This window comes from Mesoplodon bidens (assembly GCF_964165515.1).
Source record: "Mesoplodon bidens genome assembly, chromosome: X".
Classification (NCBI taxonomy): Eukaryota; Metazoa; Chordata; class Mammalia; order Artiodactyla; family Ziphiidae; genus Mesoplodon; species Mesoplodon bidens.
In genome coordinates this window covers 55,389,063-55,413,363 of record NC_138163.1, presented here as the reverse complement: position 1 = coordinate 55,413,363, position 24,301 = coordinate 55,389,063, and the positions used below count along the sequence as shown (strand labels likewise).

Here is a 24,301-nt window from a genome sequence, read left to right as displayed (position 1 = left end):
CCAATTTTATTGCATTTGCCCCTTGTTGGTTAAAATGCCAGTCTTCCATGACTGGGTCTGTGAAACATGGGGCTACTGAAGGAATGCCATGCTGTGGCTTAAGAAGCCCTGAGGAGTCTAGTTCTATGTTCAGAAAACAAGACAGCACTGGGAGTAGAGATTTTGATGCTTCATTCAAGCCTGCATGATTTCTATTCTCTGAGATTCCAATTTGGCAGTTATAGAGAAGGAGGGTGTAGACTTGTTTAATATAAGATGTTGGACTCTAGCATAAAAATATTCTAAAAGTAAATTGAAATAATGAAAGAAAAAGACTTCTTTGGCCCTAGAGCTTTCTTATCCCCTTAATTCCACTTTGCAATCTTTTTTTTCTTTGCTTCCCTCAGTTAGTGAACAGCAAATAATCTAACTTGTTATTAAAACTGCAGATAAAACTGCAGCTTTGGCAAAATGCAAATGGTGACTAGCTGAAGAGCTAAGGATCATCATCTGCTCACATATGAAGATGTGACACAATTCTTTTAACTATCCTAAAAGTCCTGGATTGGGGGAAGGGTTTAGAAAAGGGTTGGAAAGGAGAAAAGAACGGGTCAGATGCAGAATTATATTTTAAAACCTCCTGCTGGCAATCAATGAGCTCTCTGCTGTTACTAAATCACACACACATACACACACAACACAGAATTGTAATGCTGACATAGCTTCCTGGATGAGATACTTATAGGACAGTAACAAAGACATTGACGCATGGTTTTATTCTCCTGAGGAATCTTTGTCCCCCTTCTTCCAGAGTTTATGCAAACTGAAAGGTTTATATGTTTAACACCCTGTTATCCATTCCAATATGGGAGGTCAGCGGTATTTCAACAAAGAAACCACTCATGAGTAATGATTTTACGGAGACAAGAGTGGGAAAACGAACGGTTTGAAATGAGTCTAATTCCTTGTGTGATGGCTAATAAAAAGAAACATGTGAACACAGTGCTTGAGAAGCATTTTTGTACTGTTCAACAGACTGAAAATAATAGCCGTTTTTCTGGTCTGCATTACCATTAATAACAGCCTTCCCTTCTGGTCATCTGTGTTTACAGAGGGAATAAAGATTGATACAAGAGCTCGCCTTTCTTCTGCACCACCCAACTAGATACAGACTGTCCAGATGATTCATTTTTTAAACACAAACCAAGTTTTATTTTCAAAAGTAAAACTAATCAGTGTACCTAAGTGTTTCAGAAATTACTTAGGAACTGTGTGGAAGCCAGAGATTTGCCAAGATGGTTCTCAGAAAGGTTGTTTGAAGAGTAAAAGGGGACATTGACATCTCGCCTTTGTTTAGGGAAGCTCTTGGAACTGTCCTGAGAGGAAATCTTTCATCTGTTCTATTTACTTCCTTCTGACCACACCCCAAAGACTGCCCAAGGCAGGGAAAGAGTAGATTGATTATGCACCAGATAGAATATTCCAAGGTAGGTTGTCGGTTCCCCCATTGCATTTAAGATGGAATTGCCTTCACAAAATTTCTAACATATTCACAGGCATTGCATAAAGGAAGGTTCCCCTGCAGTTCAATGGATCTTTTATTCCCACTTATAAATAATAAGTGCTCTCATGAATTAATTTTCATTCCTCTTTTCTCATCTCATTTCCTTTGTCTCCATTCCATAGTATTCAACACATCTCTGCCCTGCCCAAAATATCCTCTTGTCTTACCATTCTGCTCAGACTTCATTTCTCTTCCTTTAGCTTTGTAGCCTTTCCTCATCACATCAAATCTTTCTGCCTAGAAACTCACACCTCCAGGGAAGCTACAGGGAGGCAATCAGAAATAACAGCAGTGGCCAAATCTCTGACAGAAAATCCACCAATATGAAAAAGGCCTGTTCCCTGGGACATTTCCCACTTCCCACCAAGGAACCTTCAGAGTAAGCCTGATGGTTCTGTGGGGGCCCCTCCGAATATTAGAAACAGCTGTGTCTGGAAATTCCTTAGCCAGATATGTTACCAGAACCCCTTACAAGAAAAACTTGAGGAGAGGAATATTATCTGTACAACTACGTAGTTTGCACACCCTATAAAAGAGCCCACATTTCCCTATTAGGAGAGTGAATGGTTAACATTTATTGTAAAATAAAATTTTAAGACTTACAATTCCCTCAAATTCTAAAAAAGTTGCCGTGAATTTTATGTCTGCCAAAAAAAATCAGAAGGGTATTCAGTAAACCACTCAACTATTTGCTCACTGGAAACGCAGTCTAATTTAACACTGGCCCTCTCCTGTCCTTCACGTTAGTATCATTGGGCCCTCAGCCAAGGCCTAGAGAAGTGGTAAGCTTCATCTTGGTGAATTGGAATCTCTAGTGTCAGATATAGTCAGCCTGACTAAGGGGAACTACAGCTTGCCAAAATCTACAGTCTCCCTGTCTGCTCCACCCATCAAATATGCTTAGAAGTCCCAAGGCACAAGCCCAGCAGTCTACAGATCCCAATCAACTATCAATAGCTTAAGTGTAAGTGACTGTAGATGAAGTACAAGCCAAATGTGTTTCCTTTTTAGTTTCAGGAATTCCAGTGCTATTATGGCACCCATAATTCTCATACCTAATGATTCAGACAAGTATCCAGGAGCTAAGTTTTATGGGATGCTCTGCCCATGCTACAATTACAGCATTCAGCATAACACTAATAGGCATCCCAGTCTCGAGTTCCAAGGGCACCACATGCACAGTACTGACAGGATTACAACTCCCATCCCTGGTTAAATATGATGGAAGATGTAGGGGTTCTCATATGCCCTGCTGCTAGTCTGGAGGCCTGTTTCTGCCTCTTCAGACTCCCACAGCTAGTGAACAAAGGAATGCATGTGTATACGTTATAGCCTAGAACTCTCTAGTGGGTCTCTTATTTCCCTAATATCCTAATATTGCATCAAATGTTAATTTATTGAATTTTCCTTCCCTTTCTATTCTTGAACACTTCCCATATGATTCAAACTCAGTGCTCTATCAAATTATCTTTTCTTCTCAAACCAGAGGCTTCCCATCCTATAAAAGAATACTCCATCTCAGAGACACTACTTCGAAGTGAGCTGCTCAGGAAAACAGTTTTTCAATAGCTAGTTGTATCAGGAGTGAATCTAACTGAGTTATCCCTAAATGCAACAGCATCCCAGTGCATTTAAAGGGTAGTGCTTTATTTTCTTCCTTGATCAGGACCATATCCTGACATTCATATCCAGAGGAAAGCCAACTGCCTTGTGTTAACTATCATTGACCCTCCTCCAAGAATAACCTGGAAAATCCAAGGCATGGAAACCTGGCATCTCTTCAGAAAGCCCATACCTTGGGGCTCAGGAATATGTAGGTCCATGTGCCTCTTTATAGGGATAGAACAATTACTAGATCCCAGACTCTATTGAACTGAGCAGAGCCAACTTTGTACATAATCGTGGGTGGAGGGTGGGGATGGAAAAATTGGATAATCCATAATATTTGTATTTGCTATGGGGAAACCACAGTTCCTTTCACAATAATAGTGATCATATATTAAAAGTTTTTAGCATTATTGAGCTAGTCATTATTTAAACAAATCTCAGGAATAAAATTGAGTCCAGATATCAGAACAAATCAGTCCTTTCCAAAGGCAATATTCTTCTGCCTTTGCTTCCAGTGAACATGGAGAGAATCAAACTGAATGTAAATACAGCTACAATTTCACTAGACATTTTCTTTTCACTGTCATATTTCATTTTTGAGGGTTCCTTATTTTGTCCAACATCTTCCATTTCTTTGTTTCCTAGCACCATAACTGGAACATATTTGAGGATGTGTCTTTAGATTTTCCTAACCTTTGCCTAGTTTTCATCCCCTACTGATAAGAAGCTATAAGACAATATAATTAACACCAGCTGTCCCATCTTCACTTCTGACTCTAGGAGCTGAGCAAGCCAACCTCACAGGGTGTGGACTAGAGTGGGTAGAAGAATGTCTGGCTCCAGCCCAGCCATGGTGGGCCTCTCCCAAATTGCAATCCTCCTCTATTAGATAATACCTAAGTTCTTCAATCATGTTTACACAGCTGGAAATGTGCAGACCCTGAAAATCATGCAAAATGCAGACTGCTTAAGACTGCTCCCTGCTTCATTCTAGATTTAATCCTGTTTATCTAAAGAAGAATAAATGCATGTATTAAATTCCCAGCACTGGGGTAACGGCTACCAGGAAAGAAGACTCTCCTTCCTGCAGCATCCCACAGGTGTGAGGCTTTATGTCTGCTAGTAAGTAAGCAGCAGCCAATACAAGTTCAGTCCAGTAGGAAAAGCAGTAATAACAGGAAACACAACCATTCATGTCAGAAAACAATTCACTGTGTGACTACACTGAAAAACTACTTCTAGTGGAGAGACTGGCACTACCTTAGTGAGGCACAGTTTCTAGCCATTCTGGCCCTTGAGAGTATAGGTGAGTCTGCTCTCCCCTTCACAGAGGCCCCACCCTGAGTTTGTCATGTTCCTGCTGGCCAGCACCAAGGAAAACCCTCCACACAGCTCCATCAGCTCCAAAAGTAGAGAACAGATAGAGTGTAAGTTTGGTCCTAGGCATTTGACAACCATTCCTGCTAAGGACCTAAAGTCATAGGGAATGGTGAAGAAAATTTTTAGCATTGCTAATTTTGTGGGTACAGAAAAGCAAAGGCAAACCATGCTGATGCAGCACTGTGTCCAAAGGCAAGCTTCTCTCCAGATAGAATGAGGTGTATGTAAGTCAGATCTACTGGAGCAACTAAAGACTTAATCTGCTCCTTGCCAAGGGGAAGCTTACCACCCTGCAGCACACCTGAAGCCAGCTTCTCTCAGTGAAGTGTGCATTTGAAAAAGGCACCATCTCTCTCTCCCAGAGGCAGTGTAGCATAGAGTGTAGACTGTAGGCTCTGGAGCAAGACTGCCTGGTTCAAGTCCCAGCTCTACCACTTAATAGCCCTATCGGGAAATTACTTAAAATTATTCTCTGTGCCTTAGTTTTTTTTCTTCTATCTGTAAAATAGGAATAACCCCACTGACCTCCTGGGGTTGTTGGGATGGTTAAAAGTAAAAATACATGTAAACCAAGCTAAAGAGTACCTGGCACAAAAGAAGAACTCCATACATGTTTAGGTCAAGAAGCCCTAACTCTTTAGGATAGATGGAGTCCAAGCTGGCCTTATCCTTAGACCATGTAGCCAACTACTGGTGGGATATAAAGGAAGGGATGCTGGGAAAGATCCCATGTTAAAGAGATCACCCTCTTCAGGCTGCCTTGGTGGCCCAAATGCCACCATTAATTATTCCCTTGTATTATCATCACATTAAGATATCAAATGCTATTTGGAAAGAGAGACCAATGAGTTTAGCAGATCCCTTGGAATAATTAGGACCTTGGGGAAATGGAACGTGAAACAGGTAAGTTTATATGTGGGAAGTAGGAAACAAAGCCTGAGAATGCAGGGCCCTGAGTGGTGACAGAAACTAAGAAAACCCAAGGGGAGTATTAGATGCCAGTGTTCCCAAATGGAGGGGAAGGAGAAGACAGATATAGCTGCACAATAGACACAATTTTGCCAAAGGCTAGCCCTCGCATACTCCTTCTGAGAATGTGAGCAATGCTCTTTCCCTCTGCTTTTTTTCCTCCTAGGCACAGAGCTAATTCTGACTCTCTGCTGCAGTAGAGCTCATCACTTAAGGGGGAAAAAAACACACACGCAGAATGCATTCAAATTTAAAAAATAGACCTCAGAAAGGAAATATTGACAAGATGCCTAATATGCTAAGTAGAGGAATTAAACTGAATGAGGCACTTGGGGCGGGAAAGCAAAAACAGGCTGCACCACACACATTTGGAACGACAGTACTAAACCGACAATACAAAACGCTTTCAGTTGATTAACAGGGAACATAATATGAGAGGGAAGATGGAGTGGAGTGGAGAAGCTGACTTGATATCTTAGATGTAAGGGCAAGTTATGATAAGTGCAATTCCCAACAGTTAACAGTGGAAGTGAGTCATCATAAAATTAAAGGCCAGAGGGGCAGATAATATCAAAGCACCTAGGGAAAAACAGCAATCTCTTTCTAAAATACAGGTGTACATAAAAGTAAAACAAAAAAGCCAATGGGCAAGAAGGTTTCTTAGGAATTGAAGTGGAGAATCTGTGAAATGGACAAATGAGAGCCATTTAATTCAGGGACAAAGTATATTTAGGATCTTTCTTACCCTCTGTTTCTCCATCAAAACCACATTAGAGACATTGGCCTAGGTTCTCCTCATAGATGAATCAGTGTCTCAAAAGGCTGAACAACAGAATCACTGGAGATAATGAGGCAAATGGAGCTCTGAAAGACTGCTAAATTCCCCATTTCATGTGAATTAAGACCCCCAAAGATTGAAAGGCACCAAAGGGAACAACTCTGGTCATCAGATTTGGGAGTTCCATCACCAGGAGATGGGCTAGTAGTCCTGAACTAATGAACAGCTAAGAAATTGAAAGAAAGAGCTAATCATTCCATTTTGGGAAAGGCAGAGGCAGCTGCCAAAGCATCAGAGGGAACAGCTGTGTTCTTCACTTAGGGGAAAGACCTAATTAAGTTGAAAATTGCAAACTATTCAGAAATCGATGATTCAGTAAGGGAGAAGGAAGATGAGAACATGAATTGGGTGTAAAAGGAAAGGAGGACAATTTTCACAAAAATGCCCGCACTTGAAAGCAGAGTTAAGCTAAACACATGCAAACAAAAGTCAAAGACAAGGAAGACACTCAGAATGTTTAGTACAAGCTATCTTCACCAATGTTTCACCCTAATTTCACTTGCCACGATGGAAGGATTTTTACAACCCAAAGTCCCATGACTGACTCATATTTCCCATCCTGGCTTGGTCTTTAGAAATACAAAGGAAAGGGGCTTCCCTGGTGGCGCAGTGGTTGAGAGTCCGCCTGCCGATGCAGGGGACGCGGGTTCGTGCCCCGGTCTGGGAAGATCCCACATGCCGCGGAGCGGCTGGGCCCTTGAGCCATGGCCGCTGAGCCTGTGCATCCGGAGCCTGTGCTCCGCAACGGGAGAGGCCACAACAGTGAGAGGCCCACGTACTGAAAAAAAAAAAAATACAAAGGAAAATTCAGCCAACATGGCTTCTACTTCCCCAATAATCCTTTCATACTAAATGAAAATTGAGGAGTCATAAAGTATCAGCAATAATGAGCCCTACAAATCATTCCAATCCAAACTCTTCATTTACAGATGAGGAAACTGGGGCCCAAAATGAGGAAGTAAGTCGCTTAAGATCACAAATGGAGTTAGTAACAGATCCAGGACTTGAATTCAGATGACTGAATCAGGGCTTTTCCCCAAACAACAAAAACCACAATAAAAAGAAAAAAAATTGAAAACACCTTAATAAATACTGGGAAGTCCTCAAGTCCATTCTCTACGTCTGCATCTTTATTCCTGTCCTGCCCCTAGGTTCATCAGAACCATTTTTTTTTTTTTAGATTCCATATATATGTGTTAGCATACGGTATTTGTTTTTCTCTTTCTGACTTACTTCACTCTGTATGACAGACTCTAGTGAAGAATGATCACAGGGTGTTTTAACAATGTGGAAAATATTTTTAGGTCATCTTTGAGAAATGACTATCACTAAAATGCCCATACAGTACCACAAAGAACAAGCCAATCTAGAATGATTGGGTCTCAGCAAGCTTGCAGTCCAATAAGTGAAATAGAATGAAACCATATGATAAAACTTAGGACATTTATCTTAATGAAAACATTTGACCCAAAATAGCCCAGATCAGAGGAAATGATGAGGGGAACAGAAGCTAAAGATTTGAATTTCATCAGGCATTTTTTCAAGCCCCAACATGAGCAAGAAATCATCAAGGTTAGAGGGAAGGAAACTTCAAGAAGACTCAAGCTGTGATTTAATTGAAGTGGTGTGGTCAATGGAATTGCCAGTGAAACAGATTACACAGCAGACCAACTCAAAGAGTAAAATGTAAGAAACAAAGTGAAAGGCCAATATCTATATAGATATACTGTAGATACATCCAGGTACTATCAAACATGCCCCCTGGGCTAGTTAGGCACGACATTTCTTTCCTCCCATCTCATAGTAATGCTTCTGACTCCCTGATCTTTCTGGCTTCACTGCCATATTCTGCTGCAATTTCCCTAAGCAACATCTCTTCTAAACTGGAGGAGGTAGCCCTTTCATAACAGGAATGAAAACTTCCTGCCAGCCCAATAGCCTTTGAGATTTCAAATGGAAAAACAGAACAATGCCCTGGAGTCACATAACAAATCCAGGAAACACAAACTCTCTTCTGATCCTTGCCCTGTCTTAGAGTAAATCATTTCACCTCCGGCATCTGTAGAATGGGGTGGATGAGAACTGCCCTGGGGATCAAACATTGGTGGCTGGCATCTGTTGCTTGGTAGTGTTCAGAGCAATGAACTAATCAACATTTGTTCACTAAGGGTCTTCTCTAGTCATAGGAGCGTGCTATGAGCTGTGTGGGAGGAGGGGAAAAGTAATAAAGAAGGCAACTCTACTAAATGAAAAGAAGCCATAAAAATCTCCCATAAAGGAACACTGAACCACTACAATCAAAAAAATTCTTACTCGATGTCATTGAAAATATGTTTTTCATAAAAATATAATGGTGAAAGAGAAGCTATCCCTAGAAGAAAAGAGGATGGAATTAGGCTGAGCTTAAAAGGGGGAGAGTTGGAGAAAGAACTAAATAAGAAACATCAAGGGAAAAAGGTGGGGGAGGGAAGAGGTGGAGGGGGAGGGAAAGGTTATAGTAAAGTGAGCAGTTTACAACTGACCCCATAGAATAAAGGACACCAGATTTGGCTTAGAGTATTAGATTTTAAGAAGAACAGATTGACTGTAAGAGGTGTGACATGGTAACCAAGGAGGAGGAGTCTTGAACATTGTTTAAGGAAAATGAAGACAGTTATCAACTAGGTATAGCCAACTTGCTTAGGAAAAGAGGAATGAACAGACATTCTAAGTTCATTGTGTCCTTAGACTTATTTGGCCTCTAATACTAGGGTGAAAAGCCCCTCCCTTGGTAGAACTTCACTGGTCCTTACTTTTTAGCTGTAATTTTTCCTGAAATAGATAAGTGACTTGCTACTTCAGTTTGATTTTCACCCCAAGCTTCATGACATTGCCATTGAGCAGTTTCCAAGAATGGAACGCCAAAGGGAGAAAATTAAGATGAAAGAGCAATTACCCCTCAAAGCAAGCACACCATACCGTCTGTTAACTTGAGTATGGCACTCATTACAGATCCATTGGCAAATGGCTGTGTGCTCAGGCATCTAAAAGGATTGTGCCCAGAACCCAAAATGCAGAATAAAAAGAGCTTGGAAGTTGAAAGGTCCTAACAATTACCAACCCCTCATTTTACATTTAAAAAAAATAGGTAAAATGCAAATTAATGTGATATAAACTGTGTATATAGTTGTTGAAGAGGTACCAAGTAAAGGAGAGATCAGTCAAGAATGGCTTCTTATAGGACTTAAATTTTGCCCAAGAGGATTTTAAAGTAAGAAAGAGATATGGATAAGTGAAGAGGGGAAGTAAGCCAAGAAGGAGAATAATTTCATTAGCTTCATCTTACCACCATGATTCTTTGTGTGTCTACTATAAGAAAGGTACTTATCTAAGTTTTTTACGGGCATTATCTCATTTAATCCTTACAATCACCCTATAAGGTAGGTACTACCAATAGCCTCTCTTCTAAAGATGAGAAACCCAAAGACTGGACAGGACAAGTAACTTGCATACAGTTGCACAGCTATGAATTTGTGGAATATAATGAGAACCAAAATCCCCTGACTCTCAGGTCAGTGTTTATCTGCTACACTAGATTGTGCTGATAGTAAAGTGCTCAGGTCAAAAGGTCAAGCAGGAGAAGGGCAGAGGAAAAAAAATAGCTGATCACAATTATATTGTACCAAGAAAAAGTATTATACACATATAAATAACACTTCGGTTATTGATCCTAGCAACATTATTGCAACATTGCTCATCAGCCTCTCTATAAATATATGAATTAAGATTTTTTTTTTTTTTTTGCAGTACACGGGCCTCTCACTGTTGTGGCCTCTGCCGTTGCGGAGCACAGGCTCCGGATGTGCAGGCTCAGCTGCCATGGCTCATGGGCCCAGCCGCTCCACGGCATGTGGGATCTTCCCGGACTGGGACACGAACCCGTGTCCCCTGCATCGGCAGGCGGACTCTCAACCACTGCGCCACCAGGGAAGCCAATGAATTAAGATTTTGAGAGGTTAGTGACTTACCCAGGGCTCTGTGATGAATAAATAATACAGTGAAAACTATAATTCTCTTTCCCCTGGGCAACATGGTATTAAATCATTTTAGGGCTATAATGATCTTTTTAGCATTTTGCAGTATCATGTGGATTTGGATTTTTAGAAAGGCAAAAATTATGCCCTTCCAGTTGCACTGATCATAGAATGTTATGTTCAAGCTAGGGAAGTTAGGTTTTGTTTTTCAGAATCTGCCTTTTTTAAACACAGTGTGTGTTCCTGTGTTATAAGTCTTTTTTGCATATCCCTAATTCCACACTAGTCTCTGTATGTGTTCTCAGTCTCTCCCTCTCTCATTCTTTCTGTCTTTCTCACTCTCTCCATCTCCATTTATTGGCAAACACAAACATAAGGTCCCTTACAAGCCAAAGCATTTTATGCCACAAAACCACAGCCTGCCAGCTAAATTCAACACACTATAACCAGTGAAGATGAGCTACCTGACTTACCTTAATATAAGACAAACAGCTCTAAGCAAGGCATGAGGAAAAAGAAAAAGAAAAAGAAAATTCATTTATCAACTGTGTATTTGAGTGGCTCTCTCCTGACATTTGTATAGAGAGGATTTTATAAGGGGCTTTGGCTGAGTTTTCTTCTATCATTAACAAATTCATTTTTTTCATTACAAAAAAGAGGCAGAAATTCAAAGGCACATAAATTCCCATCATTGCTCAGATGACATTGTCCCCATGGACCTGCTGTGAGCTCATTCATATGACAAGGAGATATGACCTTTCAGATAGGAGCTGGGCATTTTTCAGTCCATTGGCAGAAAAAAGAATAGAAATGATCCTTTGCAGGGTGACTTCTAGAGGAGAACTAGAAATGAAAAATGTATCTCCTCATTTATTTTTTAATGAAAGTCTGGGCATGAGGTAGAAACAAACAAACAAACAAAACAAAAGAATCAAAATGATGTCCCATTAGCCATTTAAGAGCAGTGAGGCAAGAGAAGGAGAGCAGGGAAGGATAGAGCCCCTGGGGGTTAGAACACGCACATTTTTGCAGAGGGAAAGCAAAGCAGAGTCAATGCCAACAGAAAAGAACTAGAACTTTGCTTGCCTCACCACAGGTGTTCAAGAATATGTGCATTTTGTAACATAGATTAACATGGACCTCTCTTTCAAATTCCACAATGAAACCAAGCAGGACACTGTGGGGCTCCTGGGCACAGAAGCCTTTCTATGTCCCCCATTTCTTGTTTGTAGGGAATAGAATCCAGCCTCCATGACCTTCCCTGAGTTTCAAAGGGCAGATTCGAACAGTTGCTAATCAGGGAAGGGAGGGGATGCAGAGACAAAGGAGGAGCAGCCAAGAAACAATAGTGCAGTCTTACTGCAGGGTCCTGGTTCCACCTCAAGGGATGCACAAAACAATATCTTTGAGCTCTGTAAAGAACTAAAACCCCCAACAAATGGAAGATTTTAGCATTCTTCATTCCAGAGAAGATCACAGTTTGAATAATCTAGAGAAACTCATCAGGCGACCACCTGAAACCAGATTAAAGGAGTGCAGGCCCTGCACACACCCTGATCCTCATCAGCAACCCCACTGTTGAACCATTGCTATAAAGCTCCTCACCAAATCCTCCCAGGTTGGGACACACAGTTTTTGAGGTATGAGCCTGCTGTGTCCCCCTTTGCCTGGCAAAGCAACAAAGCTATTCTCTTCTACTTCACCCAAAACTCTGTCTCGAAGAATCTATTTGGCACCTGCGCACAGAGGTCAAGTTTTCAGCATCAATAAGAACCTTTAGTCGGCATCCTTTAATTTCTCAAAACAAAGTCTGGGCTAATTCAGAAACATGATGTGATAGTGAAGGCAGCTTTTCAGCATTCAGATATTTTACAGTGAGTAAATCAAATAATTATCGAGCATTCATTTGCACATTGATAGCTCTGGGTGAACTCATGAGGTTGTCATCTTTGGCACTCCTTTTCTGTGCTTCCCCCTACCTGCTGAGACTCAGTCTTCAATATTCTAGAAACCACCCCCACACACACACCAAATTCCAAACTTAGAAACAATCTAATAGCAGTCATTTACAGTTTAGTGTGAATTTGAATAAATGCATTCCCTCTTCCCATGGGCTGCTTGAAATTTGAGCTATAATTGTAAAATGAAATGCCTGACCCTCTGTTAAAGGTATCATAGATAGCAGCAAGCAGATGAGAGGCTCTGGACAGTGGTGTCCCTGAAATCATGGAAAGTAGATATTTCACTGACTTAATCTCTGTAGTAATAATAGCACTTTTTATTTTTGAGCACTTACTATGTGCCAGGAAATAACACTAAGTGCTTTACCTGGATCATCTCACAACCATCCTGATAAGTAATTTCTATGTTTACTCCTATTTCATAGATGAGAATATTGAGGGTTCCAAAAAATAAGTAATTTGAGTAAGGTTAATAGCTATTAAGAAGCAAAGATAAGCATGGAATTTAGATCTGTCTTATTCCAAAATCTGTAGTCACTATGATGCTATGCTTGCCTTCAGATTTACAGGCAGACTAGTGGTGTCAATCTTGAGGAAAACCGAACAGGGTAGAAGCTGGACTTGCTTATATTAGTTGGAGCCTAAATTGATGGGACACTGTCTGTCTGGAAAACTCTAATGACAATTAGAATTCTCCAGTTTACCTATGAGGATTAGCTAGATAGTCTGTCTGGATTATGCCTCTCCTGTCCCTGCCAACCTTACTTTCAACCACAGATATTTGTATCTTATTTCATTTCTCTCAAGTCTTCATTCTAACAACCTTGTCTACCTTTCTTAATCAGCTAAGATTCTGATTTTGAGTCTCATTTTAAATGGCTGTCACTCCTCTGTTAACTTTTTTAAATTCTACACTTGTCTCCCTCTCAGGGTTGCTGTAATAGATAAATGATATAACATGAACTCCCTTTCACGATGATTTTGGGGACTTTTCAGGACTTCAAACATTCTATGTTAAGTGGAAAATTAAGATACCAAAGGGGGCTCTAAGTAATGCTGCAGGTAGAATATTAGGTTCTGTGTCTGCATTTCTGGTATAGGTATTTTAATCTCTAAAGGATCCTACATAATTAACATTAGGCTTCTGGAAAAAGTACCACTTTTCTAAATTAAATAAAACAATGTGTAACTTTGCAAATCTCACTTATTTAATAGACAGCCAATTCCTCATCTAAAGGTTCTGTCCCCTAGGATCATGTAAGTTGTTCATTTTAGATAATTTTTCTTTACGACAATGAGAGAGAAATGAGGCAGTTAAAGGTGCTGTAGATGGATAAACAAAAGCACAGGACAGGGGCTTCCCTGGTGGCGCAGTGGTTTAGAGTCCGCCTGCCGATGCAGGGGACACGGGTTCGTGCCCCTATCCCGGAAGATCCCACATGCCGCGGAGCGGCTGGGCCCGCGACCCATGGCCGCGGAGCCTGTGTGTCCGGAGCCTGTGCTCCGCAACGGGAGAGGCCACAGCAGTGAGAGGCCCGCGTACAGCAAAAAAAAAAAAAAAAGCACAGGACAAAGACATGAGTCCAACAGGTTTTGAACACTTATCTCTTTCCTCAGTGACACTTATTTCTGGGTGTGGAAACTATCAACGAGGGAGTGGGATGGGGGACAATAGCAGAAAGGAATGCTGCTCCTTCATCTTCATCATGCAAATGTAATCGTTTGAATGTTGGGTAGGCCCAGTTGATAACCTATCATTTTTACTTAAACAGCTCTTTGAATATAGAAGACTTCCCCCCTCCCAACAGTACAATGCTCATTCCTTAGCTCATCATCCTGCAGAAAAGAAGCAAAACACACCTCTACCGCCCTTAGGCAATCAAGAGGAATTTAGCTCAACGCAGAAGGCAGACAGGGAGTCTGGCCGACAGGGTTACAGCCTGGGAATGGGTACCTTCAGACCTTCAACCTATAATGTTGGTAGAAACATCTGCCACCCACTTCAATACCACCGGAATCTGGAGAGCATTATAAATTATACCAACTACAGAAGCAACATTTTCTGGCATTTTAATTGCTGGAACATTAGAGATTAATTAAGCAAACCTTACTTAAATGGCAAGTCAGTCATTTTCCTCCATGAGGGGCACCATACTAATGGAAGCTTTAAAGTAGACTGTGTTTCTTTGAAAACTGGGTTTTAAACCAAAGATCCAAAGCAGATAGTTTTATGAGTCTCTAATTAGCATCACAAAGGAAACACCAAAAGGTTAATAAGAGATGGTTAGTTTGGAATGGTGGTTTCCTGGTGCCAGCTCCAGCAGCTCAGTCTGTTTGCAAACTCATTAGCTGACTAGATTGATTATCAGCTGAATTCAGGAAGTGCTCTCTTGCTGTGTTAGCAGAAGGCTAGTGTGATTCGATACACCTACCCTACAGCTAACTAGGGCCCAACAGTAAGGTAACATTTTCTGCAGTCAAATAAGGCAGGTTTTCTTTGCCTTCAACTTCGGTTGACATCAATTATAAATCTGAAAGTGTTTGGTGAAGCTCTGAGATGCATAATGAAAACTTCTAAGTTGACAGTTGGCACAAACAAAGGTCTGGCTCCAGGTCTTTAAGATCCAATTTGTGCATCAACACCATATTTCTGAATTCTCATTTTGCCGCTAAGCAAAATCATCCAGTGTAAGAAAACCCAAACTTAATAGAGTACTCACAGATAATCACTCAACTTCTAAAATGTACAGTTTGATGGGCAGTGAGTCAAGCAAAAGAATTTGCACTTTGGGTTTCACTCTGGACTTTGCCATTGATTTGTGTTCTGACGTGAATAAAGTTTTCAAATTCTTGGTGCATCAGTTTTTCTTCCAGAAAAAAAAATGGAACAGATATTTATATGAAGCATGTCTCTGAAATAAAATGGGTCCTTGAATTAAAAGGACTAAATTTTCTAGCTAGTGATGATAATAATAATAATTCCCCCAATTTAAAATAGTTCACATTTGCATATGAATCATGGTTCAGCTTCTGCATCTGACTTACTTTAGTTTATCAACAGTGGGCAACCTGACTCTTACAAGCTGGAGGCATTTTTTTTTCCAATAAGCTGATTTTTAAATTAAATTAAAATCAAAACCATTCTTTTGGTTCACCTCCCAGATTAGAGCAACTGACAGCCTCATTAATGATTAAAAACAGCAGGTGGTGATGTCTTAGAACAGTTTGACCAGTCTGAGTATCTTGAAACCTCTACCATTCCTCTTTTCCCCCTTTTACACGTATTAAAAAGGAAAGATTCTATTGTTCACACAGGTTGGAAACTCCACAGGGTGAAAGAGGAGGGAAGAAAGCAAGTGGTCAAACGTCTATTATTATGCAACCTAAGGACAGAAAGGAGAGACTATATGAGTTTAGAAGTGGCGAAAGGGGCCACACATTGGAAAAATGTATCTCTGACACTGGATTTGAATTTGCAAACTCATGGCTGGGAAGCTGCCTTGCTGTAATCAACTAAGGTTACCAAGTTTCTCCAGGTGATTATAGTAGTGTTTGTTTACAGATATCTATTAAAAGGGAAGCAGTATAATAGGTTATGCTTTTATTTTAAAGTAGATTACAGTTGCACTCCTGCATGACTTAGAGTCTAGTTACTAAACCACAAATTAGAAAGAATCTAAGGCTTAGCTAACTGGGGTAGGGGGCGATGAATGTGTTTTTTAACTTCTTCCAAACTGAAACTCTCCCCGTTCAACTAAGACAGGAACATAAAGAGTCTCATTTGCCATGAAAATTGATATTATTAAAGATTTAAAAGAACTAACAATAAGATGGTGTTGTCTATTATTTCAGATTTAACAGTTTACAAGTTTGTTGTCTACACTGTTGTGAAGAATAATGGAGTAGAATTATTATTCCTGATAACAAGGAACCCACAAAAGACAAAGTGTCTCTCATGAGGCCACCTCAATGAGACAAAACTTTGAATGAATTCACCCAGAGTTCATTTTATGACAAACTCCTTTGGCCCCTTCTGAATTCAGTGCCTTTCAAATCACCCCTGCTACCTACCATCTCACCTATTCCTCTAACTACAAGAGTAGATCTTTGGGGTGCACGTTTTGGGGTGAAGTCCAGTGTTCACCATAAAACCTAAAATCCCACAACACCCTTCTGACTTTGTCACTTGCACACAAATGTCTAGTCCCAAAGGATTTGCTCCAAAACAACTCTAGAGACTGGTATCTCACTGATAATCTCTTTATGAGAAGTCGTGGGGAACTGCTTTGTATTCTCTCTGCATGACAGAATAACTAGTTGGCAGGGAGGGGGTTCCATTCTGCCCAATTGCAAAAGCATCTGTTTTGTCTACCCACTTTAAGCTTTGTGTAAGTCTCTAAAAAGTAACTTTTCTGATGGCTCTAAAGGCCAGTTCAAACCTTTTCCAATTTGGTGCCTGGTGATTTTTCCATGGCTGAAGTTTTATTGGGGGTAAGCCTTGGGGTAGGAATAGAAATTGAAAAGACTTTCTTGTCAAGTCACATTTCAAAAGTGGGTGTGTCAAATTAGCTTTCCTTGGCCCAAAAGGAACAAACAGGCAATGAGCCATCTGGTGAAGACAGAGACCAAAAATACCTGGGGCAAAGACCTGATCCTGGATGACAAAAAGTATCTACAGTAAGAAAGGAAAGCCATCTCACAAGTATTTTGACTACAGTGCAATAAAGGAATAATACATGATTTTGGTATTCTTGAAATTGCTTTTTAAATTATGACTCAATTCTTCATATTTGTTTCATAATAAAAGAGTTAAAGGGAAGATGACAGAAAAAATACTTCATAAATATTTAAACAGAAAGTTCAGATTCATGTTTTCCCATCCTGATGGAGTTACTTATGGTCCTTAACCATCTTATGATAGGACAGAAATAATGTTAAATAGATTGAGAGACCCAAAGAAAATAATGATCTTGATATTTCAATGGACTTTTTGAGTATATGAATCAACCATATGATCTAGCCCTATACAACAACTTGATTTGCTTCTCATCTGTTGTCCTATTGGCAGTGTCCCTACTTATCATGGCCTATAGAACTTGCTTCATCATGAAGCAATTGGAAAAAAAAAATTCACCTAGCAAATCACCCACATAAAGCATAATTTTATCTTGCATACTATATCAGGGCCTGGCTTCCTCTATTCCTCCAAAGGGATCCCATTACACCAAACTGTCTTTTGAAATGCACTTTGCTTTCCAGCTCAAATAATCTTAATTAATTTCTTCACCAATCCTATGCAGTCTATTCCATACTGGACCATTTGTGCTATTGGGTCATAAACTCCTAGAGAATGAAACTGCTAATTGTTCAGTGTGCTCCCTTTATATAGCCTCCATCCTCCAGTGCTTTCCGAGTGCTCAGAAATATAGAACTTCTTAGTGTCAACCAGTAAAGAAAGCCCTTGGCATTTACTCTCATGATGAGTAATGAATCCCGTACTACAGGTAATTATTAATAATAATAAATTTTAAAATAGACAATGACTATGAGACGACTAAAAGTTCCAAGTGGATCAGGAAAACATTATTATATTAAGAAAAGGAATAGTGCTTTTATTTCAAAGCAGATGAACAGAGCTGTCCTAAAAGAATTCTCTGACCAAAAGGCCCAGGCTAAAATAATGCTAGTAAACAACTGCTAAGAGCATGGATGTTTCCATTAGTTAAGGACAACATTTTATTCTAGCGGCTACCTTGCCAATAAAATGTAAATAATGCTTTGGAAGGAGTTCAATTACCTGGTGCAGCAATGTAGTTGAAATAAACAAAAGCATCCACCTGTCACTTCTCTTCCCACCTACCCAGCCATTGCTCAGACTGAGAATGGATAAAGGTCCTGGATGTCAGAATGAAAGGGAGACTGGGTATTGAGTATCACTGAGTACCTCCTAACCAGCAAGGTAACTGGGCATGTCAAAGATTAAACCAACCATCTTACAATGACAGTAACTAAAAGTAAGGAGGAAGTTCAATCTCAGAGTAGATGGATTTAAAAAGAAAATGTTTAACATTGTGACACTGTTCAAATTAGAACATCAAGGAAGAACCTTTCATGATACTCTTACTAAAAATAAAATCTTGAGTGTAACAGTCTTCTTTTATTGTTTCTTATGCTCTATTGGCACAATATTAATAAGGTTTTTATTAGTCCCAGGCTCTATTCTTATGATGATTTCTAAAATCAGAAAGAATTATTCATTTCATCATTGAGCTGACCTTGGTCACCCCAGTAAAACCCAGATAAGCAAAGCTAAAAAGATAACTTTCACAGTCAATAACAGAAGTAGTTGACACATTCCCAGAGCCAGACATATAGTAGGCACTCAAAAATATTTCTGAATGAATGAATAATATATATCTATGCATGGATTTTTCCTGTCTGGTTAGAATGCTGTATACCTGAGGCAAGATGAAAAAAACCTGCAAGTCATATATATAGAAACAGTGTATACATATACATTACTGTGTTCAAGTAATTAAACATTTTACCTGGTATATTTTCAATAGGCTAAAGACACCTTTAAAAGATTCTATATGAGAAAAACCAGGGGAGAAATAACCACATGAATTGCAAAGCAGTATATCTAGCCTGAAAGATGCTAATTCGGGTCCAGGGGGAGCTAATCAACCTCTTTGTTGAAGTAAAGATAAAACTTTTTGACAGCAAATGCTATTCTGATAAAATGGAATTTTCAATTACTCTATGAACATCTGGTTCATGCTACCATTTCTGGAGCCCAGCAGCACACTGCTTTGCAATGTCACAAAATATTCTCCACTGAGAACTCCCTATTTTGCCAAGAGATTAATTGAAATGAGTGTTTGGAAATTTAGTGAGGTGAGAGGTGAGTCGGGGGATAGGTAAGAAGATAAGGAAAGGATGTTCAGTCACTGCATCATAATTTCATTAAAAGCCTAGAGGAAATTAAATTACACATTGTTAGTAGAGTGTTGAAAGTGTAAACATCTTAATAACCTGTGGTTGAAACTAGAATATGCATAGTATGCAGTCTACAGAACATTTTCATGGCTAATTTGCAACAGTGGTTACATTAGACACAGATCAAGTTCTTCAAATCCATGTTTTACACAACAAACATGTTAAATGATATTCAGGTGATGAAACTAGCAAATAAACAAGTTTAGGAACATGCAGAAGAACCTACACTCCCAGAAATAAAGCAATCATTATATTGCATTTTGGTGATTTTAGATGTCAAAATCAGCTATATGTTATCACAAATTTCTGTATGTTGCTTCCATTTGGTATCAATTAGCATGGGAGGGGAAACCAATTCAGTGTTGTAGTGAACTCCAAATTAGGTGCATATTAGAGCAATTAGAGTCATCTTTTCAGATGATGAATTTATAATCAATAATTAAAATCATAAGGTAAAAGATTGAGTGTGATTTGAAACAAATTAGTTGGGCTTGGGACTAGTATGTACGGTTCTAAGACATGAACCTATAAACTCTAATTTCATATCAGGACTACACATTTGAGTATGCATAATGGGACATCCAAGTCATCACAAATGGGCATGCAAAGAAGCAAGGAGACAAAAGCCTCTTAACCCAGCACTATTCAATCCAAAAATAACCCTGACAGGAAGATATTCAAGCCCAGTGAAACCTCCAATTGTGCAACAAACCCATGAGCCTCTGGCATCTCTGACCACCCTACTTTTTGGCTATTCTTCTTAGAGATTGCCTGCAGAAATTGCATAGGGAGAAATGTTTGTCCCTGCCAGAAGGTGGTAATTTTACCAAATAACTCAAATTCAGGGAAGGAAAACAATGGTTAAAAGATTTGAGTGCGACTCCCCAGCTCAGCACCACATCACATCAGGAACCAGATCAGGTGGTAAAATCTGCTGAGTGATAACACTTACTTGTTCTCAAGGCACTCTGAGAGCTATAGAAATATAGCATTGCAAAAAAGTGCCATATGCCAGTAGAAGTACAGGATAAAGAATGTTCGATCACCTTCTTTTCTGGGAAGCCATGACAAGAGCTACAGTATGGCGGACAATCTGAGACATATTAATTCAAAGGCACTGCAGATGATAAATGTAATTCAGTCACCTGGCAACCAGGAAATTCAGCTCAGCCAGTTCATCAACCCACTGACCTGGTTTTAGGCTTGTTGAGAGTGATACCAGGATTGATAATAATCCAGAAAGAAGAGATTCCTGCCATTCCATCATATCTCCACCCTGACCCAGCTCACAGATGTGTTTGGTTGGGGCAATCAAAATGCAATCAGTCAGTGATTGTCTTTCAACCACTGTGCCTTAGGATAAAATGAAAAACATTTATTATATGAATCCAAGTTTGAGAAAATGCTAGAAAACGTTAATTTTTGAATCACTGCTATTGTTTGACGTAGCAATATTCAACCCAAGTAAACTGGTGACACCACCTGTGTGGCTAGCCTAGAGTTGATTGGGGATACAATTAAGTACCATTATGGAAAGCTCAGTAGTACTGGGATATCATAAGGTAGAGCCAGAGTTGTAAACAAGGCCTGAATTCCCTTTGTAACTAAACTTTAATGACTCAACCAAATTGAAAAGAACAAACCCGAGGGTTGGTTCAAGGTTTAGCCACTGCTAGAATAATGGAAAAAATGAAGATACATAGATAAGAATCGAATACTGAGAAACAAAATGTAAAAGTGTTGCCAAAACAGAAGAGCAAAAAATTGTGTGTGTGTGTATGTGTCTAATCCCCATCTTAAACATAGGAGAGTCTTGGGATAATGCCACACATTTGCTTTAGAATCTCATTATTACAAATCTACAGTATCTATACACAATACATCCCTTTTGTAAGAAACACTCTCTCAGAAAAATTAGCTGCAGTCCACTGGTACTATTTTCCTAGAGACATGTGACAAAAAACTAAAACAGATGTTGTTCTAGCCAGGCACAAATTGAGAATCAATTATGACTATTTCTTTTCCTGGAGTCATTTCATTTTAGAGAGCATCTAACTAAAACCCTTTCTGATACAAATGAAAAAGCATTTCTTTGAGACACAAGACTAGTAAATGATACATATCAGTCTGTATCCTGTGACACGCTGCTAATCCTCTGGGAATCAAATAGCCTCTGTTTCAGTTATATAAGTGTTTAATTTTTTCATCTTTAGTCTTAGTAAGGTTACCCAGAAAGTATATTATCTCTGAGGATGGCACCACTCACCAATGAGAAAAGGCAGCAGTGCACAATCGGTAGTGACATATATATTATAGACTTTGACACTTGGATCTGCTGGGGAGGGGATGGATTAAACAATTTAATAGAATCTACAGTGACTAACTTTTTCTCCATAGAAAACGTTTTATTTTGTGGATCGTACATTTCCCCCCCCTTTGGATTCATTTACAAGACCAAAACAAAAGCATTTAATGATGTTTACAGTGAAATGAAACAGCTGAAGACCAGCACATAATCACCATATTTTGTTTTCTCATCTTTAAGTCTTTTAGCAGTGGGGCTCCCAGCTGAGCTTGCGTCTCTCAAGACATAGCCAAGCATTCTGAACCTTCACTGAGCCTAAACACTAAGCTGAATTCAGAGTTCTTAATTGAAAAAGACAGGCTTTTTGCCTAGCATGTTTGCATCAGTAAAACATTGAAAATGACATTTGTGCCCAAGTCCATCTGAACATTCTGCCTTAGCTGAACTCTGCTAATGATTTTATACCCTGGTTTATGCTTGGCTCCTCTTGCTAAAGCATGTGTGGCTGAGTTCCCAAAAATAGACTCTTCTTCATACATGAGGATGCCGTTCCTGACATGTGCTTTGAGGCATTTTTGACATGCACAGAATGTTACATTAAGTCAGCCATGTTTTCTTACCCTGGTCTCTCCTATGAACAGTGGCATGCATTTGCATGGTAGCTAGAGGGATTTGGCATCACAGCCCCATAGACAAAATGGGAAGTTTTGTACTCTCTCCTCAGTAAAGAGTATGCAACCTGTGGTCAGAGAACAGAGTCTCTTTCTGGGTAAAGTTAAACAACTTGATATGAAATAAAACTCACCCCTTTGGTGTCATAAGTGCTGTGTTCTCTGCAACTCAACTGATCAGTCCAATTCATGTACTAAAGCAAAAAGAGGCATTTATTCCTAGTGAGAAGGCATCTGCTAATTCCCTATGTGTGCAGTGCAGTTATGATTGATGAGTATGTATGCAATATGTATAGGTAGTTGGCTTTTTAAATGCCTGAACGTTATATGATCATAGGGGATCCACTCAGGGAGGGTGAAGAAGAGTCTGGACAGGTGTCAGGACATCTCAAAACCATGTAGGAAAATACACTCATTACAGTAAAGTAATTCAGTGAGCCTCCAAACGTCCTGGGTTCTTTGGAATCTATGGTTGCAACTTACAGCCAATCAGCCCTTACCATGGTCAGGCATCTGAGATCCCATGGAGGTCACACTGGTGTTCAGCACATCATTGACAGCAGTGTCACAATACAGGCTTCTCTGGACATCATGCTCACTGTCGGTCTGGTCACTCTCCTCATGGCCGCTATCCTTCAGGCTGTTGCCCTCTAAGTCCTTGAAGGTGGAGCTGCTGGGTTAAAGAAAGAATGATAATTTATAACTGTGATAGATCTGATTTTTAAAAATCTTTCAGAGCCAGGATGATGTCAGCTCTGTGGTGAGGCCAACAGCAACTGGACTGTCCAACAGGGCAGGAGGAAGAGAAATTTCTGTTTAAAGATCACGGAACTTAACATTGTAGAGAGGTTCCCACTACTGGATGCTGATGCAGCTAATACTTTCATTCACTTATCTTCATTGCATCACTACGGGCGAGGCGGAAGAAGCTACAACTCTGAAACAACCACCTGAAAAAAAATCATCATTTCAGAAGGTTTTTTTTCTCTTCTTATATAATCAAATTAAAGTAATAACAGCTAATGTTTACTGAAGGATTACTGTGCATGAGGCACTGTTCTAAGTGCTTGACATGAGTTAACTATTTTAATAATCACAACTCTATAAGAGACAGGTGCTATTAATATTCACATTTACAGGTAAAAAAAGAGAGGCACACGGAAGTTAAATAACGTGTCCAAGGTCACACAGCTGGTTAAAATGTAGCGGATCTAAGACCAAACCCAGGCAGTCTAGCTGCAGAGCCTGGGCCCTTAAACACTATGTATACTACCTTTCCAAAGGTATCTACTAACCAACTGTGAAAATGAAAGTGGCAGAAATTGAGGTAATGCAATTCAAATAGAAAGAGTTATCAGGATCAGAGAACTCAGGTCAGTTTTAACTGAGAAAGTTTGAGGGACAGAGTCAAAGAAAAAGAGGAGAGGTAGGAGCTAAGAAGAAGAGAGCCTTCGTTCATGGAAAGTAAGACAAATGTGAGAACCAGAGAGCGAACTCTAAGGAAACTGTGAGTGTAGCTATGCTAAGAACATGGCAACTTGCAGCTCAAGACTTTGTGTGTACATTTTTCTTGCACCTATTAAATCAATCCACCATTCAATGCACTAAGCATACTACCCAAAAACCCCACACCATTTCTCACAAAATAGAGAACAATACATTAGGTACATCCATAGAGGCCCCATCTGCTATTTCTAATACTTTGTATGTCCTGACAGAATCGGCAGCTGTGCTCCACCATGGACCATAAATTATGCATCTGAAATACCTAGTGAATGGGGAATCCATTCCTTAGTCAGTGAGGAAGCTGCAAAGGCATACTCAAGAAAATGTGTTGTTGTCTCAACAAGGGAGAGCGGCACACTTGTGAATTAGGACAAGTCCCAACAGACCTACTCTACCTCTGAAAAGGGAGCCCTGTGGAGATGACACTGCAAACTCGCTTGATCTGCTCAACCTTGAACATCCACAGGCCTGGCTCTCTGAAGCTTTGATAAGAACATTCAGTACATAC

At 39.8% G+C, this 24,301-nt stretch overlaps 1 protein-coding gene across 3 annotated transcripts in view; it reads right to left on the bottom strand.

Moving 5' to 3' along the window:
* Positions 1–24,301, bottom strand: part of PCDH19 (protocadherin 19) — a gene marked incomplete at both ends in the record, with an annotated part of 106,644 nt that overhangs the window by 18,623 nt on the left and 63,720 nt on the right. For 2 of the 3 annotated variants that reach the window (XM_081222197.1, XM_081222198.1), the window contains one exon: positions 22,788–22,960. In XM_081222197.1, the coding sequence (XP_081078323.1) occupies positions 22,788–22,960 (173 nt within the window). The remainder of the gene's footprint in view (positions 1–22,787; positions 22,961–24,301) is intronic. The other variant, XM_081222199.1, reaches the window with a different exon arrangement.